The sequence below is a fragment of the Meleagris gallopavo genome, chromosome 19, assembly GCF_000146605.3.
Source record: "Meleagris gallopavo isolate NT-WF06-2002-E0010 breed Aviagen turkey brand Nicholas breeding stock chromosome 19, Turkey_5.1, whole genome shotgun sequence".
Taxonomy (NCBI): Eukaryota; Metazoa; Chordata; class Aves; order Galliformes; family Phasianidae; genus Meleagris; species Meleagris gallopavo.
In genome coordinates, this window is record NC_015029.2 from 724,284 (window position 1) to 729,975 (window position 5,692).

The window sequence follows — 5,692 nt, forward strand, 5'->3', positions numbered from 1 at the left end:
AAGAAAGGAAGAAAGGAAGAAAGGAAGAAAGAAAGAAAGAAAGAAAGAGAGAGAGAAAGAGAGAAAGAGAGAAAGAAAGAAAGCCCCCAAACTTGTGAGCAGACAGCTCCCATAACAGTCTCTATTCTGAAAAAGGAATCAGACAAAAAGACCTCACCCATTAACAAAGAGTGGGGAACAATGGAAACTGTCAAAAAATAGCCCTCACGTCAGAAACAAGAATGCCCCTTTACGCATCCAAAAAAGCACACAGCTGAGCCTGGGAGGCTGTCAGGCACAGCTTCTGGCTTACGTGTCTCCCAGGCAGTTCTCCTTTGCAGAAACTGCCAGAAGAACCAGATGATACTGAATTCCAGTAACCAAAGATGGGGATGGAAGAAGAGAGGAAATTTTTGGCAGGACTGAGCCAAAATAATGAATTCCTGTCCATTCAGTCTCTGCACCCAGACACCAAAACTTTGTGGGACATGACAACAGTACGTGTGTGCATCCTGCCTGGGTCTTACTTTATAAAGCAATTACAGAAGAAATTCATGAGAAAACTGAATTATAGATAAAATCTGAATGAGCTGTGTAATATAATAATAAAAATGATACACACTCCTGAATTTGTGGGAAGTTACTGATGCAATTGTTGTAAACATTTTCAATCTGGGATACAAATAAATACTGATATCTGGCTGTGCACCCATGAAACCTCAGAGATCTGACCACCTTCATGGCATGCAGTGTGGCACTGAATTCAAAGCTTTTGCTCTACTTGTGACTCAGCATTCTCCTCCAATAGCAAATGGAAAAGAAATGATGCCAAATGACAAAAAGGACAGGTAAAAGTCGAGAGGAGCAGAAAACTCACCAGCAGGCCGATCACTTGAGTTGCCCTCTTGACTCATCCTCCCAAAGTTGGCACCAAATTACGATGCTGAGATGGCCTACAGCTCGAGTTGGTGGGCCAAGCTCTTGCTTCTGAAAAGAGGAAGGCAATGTTATGACCAAACTGTAGGAACTTAACCCTGTGTGGCAAAGGAAATATCATGTGTATGGTGCATAGCCTTTCTGTGTAATCAAGGTAGCGAACAAACTATGTGAGTTCATGACTTCTCATAGAAATCATAGTACATTGCCTGGAGATCAAAGAAGTGAGCAGGGAATTGGTAAAGCCAACTAAAAAACACCAAACATCGGCATGTGAAACCTCATGAAAGTCATTACATATAGCTTAAACTACATCTGGTTCCTGGAATAGTTCAAGATTAGATTTCAGTTTTCAATTGCACAAACAGGAGTCTTTATCACTGTTTACTTGATTGAGACAACCAAAAAACAGACCTAACTAACCTCCAAAGTGGACAGTGAACATGAAAGCATGTTTTTGCCACAGTCAAACAGCTCCTCCTCTTTGTTTGCTTGCCCTTCTACTCATCACATCTTGATTGTGGTAGAGTTGGGAACAGAACCCATGTCTCCCAAATCCCAATACAGTGCCTTAACCACAACATCCTTCCTGCTGAATCACACTGCAGAATTGTTTATCAGGAAGGAAATTCCCCCTTGAGAGCACTCAGTCTGAGTGTGCTGGTGGAACACAAGTGCTTAGAAAAATACACATGTAGCAGGAATAACAACAAGTGATTTAAGTCACTGTACAACAGGCTAAAGGTACATCAGCATTTCAGTTTTTGTTTGCAGCAGTATGAAGGCACCATCTAGCAGGACATTACACAGAGCAAGCAGTGCATCCAGATGTCCCATCCAGAGTAACAGCCCCCTGGTCTTCAAAAGATGATACATAACTTCAGAAACATCCATCCCACACTGAGCATTAGGCATACGTCACTCTGAGGGGGGAGATCCAAAGGTTTATATTCTTACCAGGCACTGTGAAGGTCACTTTTTGTAGCATTACACACTAAGTTGCTAAGTGGAAGCAGCTGTAGACTGTGATCTTAGGGTCAGAATTAACCTCAGCATCTTTTAACAGCAAAGGGCCTTCACTTTCTTTAAGGTTTTCAGCCAAAATTAAATGTACAATGGAAGGAGATAGCAGAAGTGGAGCAAGTATTTTTTAACTTAAGCACAGCTTTCTCCATCAGCCTCCTAGAAAACAAAAGGGTTGTAATTCGTCTGCAGTGTGTCACAGTACACAACCCCCTGATACAGCAAGTTCCCGCTCCAGGATTCTGAAGAATTTGGCTCTGTTCAGCAGCTGGGCAAAGGAGAAGCATTTCCCCATGTGCAAGCCATGGATTTTCAGGTTGTGTCCTGAGAGAGCCCCTACAGTAACCGACATGAATGTGCCTGGGCAGATTCCCAGAGCTCTGACAAGATTTCTTTTACACTCTCTTTTAAATGTCACTGTAGAGGGATTCCAGAAGGATTGTCTTTTAGGGGGCAGGGAACTCAAACCAAGCCTCAGTCACGGTGTTGTGGGGTCACTTTCATTGATCTAGAGCAGCTTTTAAACAACACTGGACATGCCTGGCTGGCTGCCCCAAGAACAGGCCCACGCCAGATGCTCTCATGCTCTGGTGCACAGGGCTGCCATGGGCTGCAGCACAGCTATGGGCCAGGTCTGCCCCACAGACACAGGCTGGGTCCCAAAGGTGCTCTGCTGGAGCACCAGCCACACTGCAAGGAAGAGCCTTCTCCGTAAAGGAGCCTGGCCCGAGGGCAGTCATACCACCACGTACTCACACACCCTACAAGCTTCTGTTCCCCACAGCCATCTCCTGTATTTGCTCGTTAAACTCCAGGACTGCAGCGATCCCCACACCACACCAGAAGCACCTCTCAAACCAACTGCAGGGGGTATTGGTGCTGCTCTGGAGACACACGGCCCCTCTGTGGGCACTTCAGCTGGGATCCATCCACCACATGCAGCTCACCCGACCTGGGCCCTTCCACTGACCTGTGGAGATGGGGCCCCCCAGGAGCTCCCCTGGACACGGCTGACCATAAAGAAATGCCTATGGAAAACCAGTTTCTCCCCGCTGACCATCTAAAGAGTATGGACGGCAACCTCAGCTGAATGTCTAACCAGTCGATTTCCCTCTATACCATTAATTCTTCCCAGAGTTGAATATACTGGCCCATACACAGCACATACAGAAACACATCAGATATTGCCAAGCAAAGCACCAGCAGGAAACAAACAAATGTAACTCTTCTGAAATTTGTTGTTTTCAATCTATTGCCTACTCTCTCTTTCGGTTGCTTTAATTGCCTGTAGTTTTTTGTATTAATATACCTAGATAGAATACAGTAGTGCCAGACTCTTTTTGATGCTGTGATAAGAGGCAGTGAGCATAAAGTGAAATAGAGCAAATTCTGTTTAAGTATCAAAATTACTCATCTCAGCCCAACTTTGGTCTAAGTCAGCAGTGAGCTGAGGGAGGGCATAGCTTTATGTCTTCCATCTCACAGTGTGTTCCCATCAGTGGGGAATAACACCATATTAGTAGGTAATGGCTGTTACGGATGTCTTCTGCTTGGTTCAGTGCATTCCTCATATAGCAACCAGCACAGAACAGTTGAAGAAAAAAGCTTCTGCAAATTGCTGCCAAACTGCTCCACCAGAGACATCAGATTTTTCTCCAAAGCAGGTGTGGCTACTGTTCAGAGAATCAAAAAGTCAATGAACGGCTTTACTTGGAAGGGACCTTAAAGACCACCCAGTTCCAACCCTCTCCCATGGCAGGGTTGCCCACACCAGCTCAGTTTGCCCCTGGCCTATCCAACCCAGCCTTGAGTGCCTCCAGGGATGGGCACCCACAGCTCTGGGTAACAGTGCCGGGGCCTCACCACCCTCTGCAGGAAGGATTTCCCCCTCACATCTAACCTAAATCTCCTCTCTGTTAATTTAAAGCCATTCCCCCTTGTCCTATCACCATGTATAAGGCCGGTGCAGGGATGAGCAGCAGGCCTCCCTCGCAGCGTGCCATCCCGCCCCGTGCACCCAGCTCCTCAGGGCCCACCGCTGGCGAGCAGCACGCACACAAACCTCTCCCCCCAGAAAGCAGCCTCACCAAAGCAAGCAGGAGGTTTCAATTCCGCTCGGCTGTGGAAAACAATGTGAAAATGTGAAGTGAGAGTAACTGAAAGTGTTAGAAACAAAGAGGACAGCGACCAGGAAGTGATGTTTATTCGTATTCTCCATGCTGGGATTGCTAAGCCTACCTCGCATTCTTGCAACCTGGCTTTTATTGCTTTATTGTTACGGAATGTACAAGCACGCACAGCCAAAGATATCAGCATCAAGGATTCCTTTCTCAAAAGCAAATGAATGAGGGGTATGGGTAAGGCTAGCCCCAGAAGCCCTACTGGAAGCCTTATCCAAAGTCCATGAGTGTCTCTTAACTGACTTTTACAGACTTTGGATCCTGGACTAAATCCATTTCAGCAGTCCTGGAGCCAGATTTGGGTTTCCAGCTTCTATCGGTCACAAAATCAATCTCTTCCCAGCACTGAGCTCCAGACTGGTAACCCACAGCACCCAAATTTCTGTTGCGTTCCTGGATTATGTCACCTCAGACCTCAGTTTGTCACACTTTGTCACTGCCTACAACTGAGTGTGTTCACAAGCAATCCCAGCAGACTATGTAGTTTCAAAGTGGAAAAAAGTTCCATCCATCCACCTTTGTAGCTCACACTGAAATGCAGTTTCATCTATCTTTATAATAAATTGTTTATCACATCAGTCTTTTAACTAATGAGAAACTTCACTTCTCTGTGCTAAGGATATGGTGTGGTGGAAAGCTAACTGCCTCCTGTTGAGCCTTTGGAGTGCCACTGGGTCCCAATGAGATCTCTCTCTGCTTCAGGTAAATGGAATTCTTACAAAACGATCATTGGTTTTGGAACATTTAAGGAAATCATTTTACACCATTATCATCATAATAAGATTCACTGGAACAGCTGACAGCTTGAAACAGAAATCAGTAGAGTTATGCCATTCTAGAGTACCTCCTCTGCCTCATTAGTTCTGACATTAAAATTAGAAAGCAGCTGACAAAATATCAACAGATATCCAACACTCTTACGGATTGCCAAGGCTTTCAACTTCAGCATGGTGAAACTGCCAGCTTCATTTTTGCATGCTGTACTCCTGACAGTAAAGCTCACCTTCCCTTATACAAACAGCAGCCTCACCTCTTCCCTTCCAGCATGGGAAGCAGTTTAACACCAGTGTCTGACTGAAGGTAACGCAGTGATTACACTGCATATGCAAGGCCTTTAGTAAGGCCCAACACTGCATCCTCATCTCTAAACTGCAGAGCTATGGATGTGAATGGTGGACTATTTGGTGGATAAGAAATTGGTTGGATGGTCAGAACCAGAGGGCTGTAGTCAGCAGCTCTATGTCCAGGTAGAGGCCAGCGACGAGCAGTGTCCCCTGGGGGTCCGTCCTGGGATCAGTGCTCTTCAATGAAGCTCAACAAGGCCAAGTGTGAGGTGCTGGATCTGGGTTGGGGCAATGCCAGATATGAGTACAGATGGGAGAAGAACTTGAGAGCAGCCCTGCAGAGAAGGACTTGGGGGTCCTGGTGGACAAAGAGCTGCACACGAGCAGCAGTGTGCGCTCGCAGCCCGGAAGGCCAGCAGCACCCTGGGCTGCACCAACAGAGGGCTGGCAGCGGGCAGGGAGGGGATTGTCCCCCTCTGCTCTGCCCTCGTGAGGCCCCATCTGGAGCAC

The 5,692-nt window shown here is 46.4% G+C and overlaps 1 protein-coding gene across 18 annotated transcripts in view; it reads right to left on the reverse strand.

Moving 5' to 3' along the window:
• The window catches only part of EXD3 (exonuclease 3'-5' domain containing 3), a 245,838-nt gene that overhangs the window by 187,614 nt on the left and 52,532 nt on the right, over positions 1–5,692 (reverse strand). For 5 of the 18 annotated variants that reach the window (XM_031556118.1, XM_031556120.1, XM_031556117.1 and 2 more), the window contains one exon: positions 857–966. The exons of the other annotated variants lie outside the window; for them this stretch is intronic. In XM_031556118.1, the coding sequence (XP_031411978.1) occupies positions 857–893 (37 nt within the window). In that variant the 5' untranslated portion in view covers positions 894–966. The remainder of the gene's footprint in view (positions 1–856; positions 967–5,692) is intronic. 18 annotated transcript variants of the gene reach the window in all.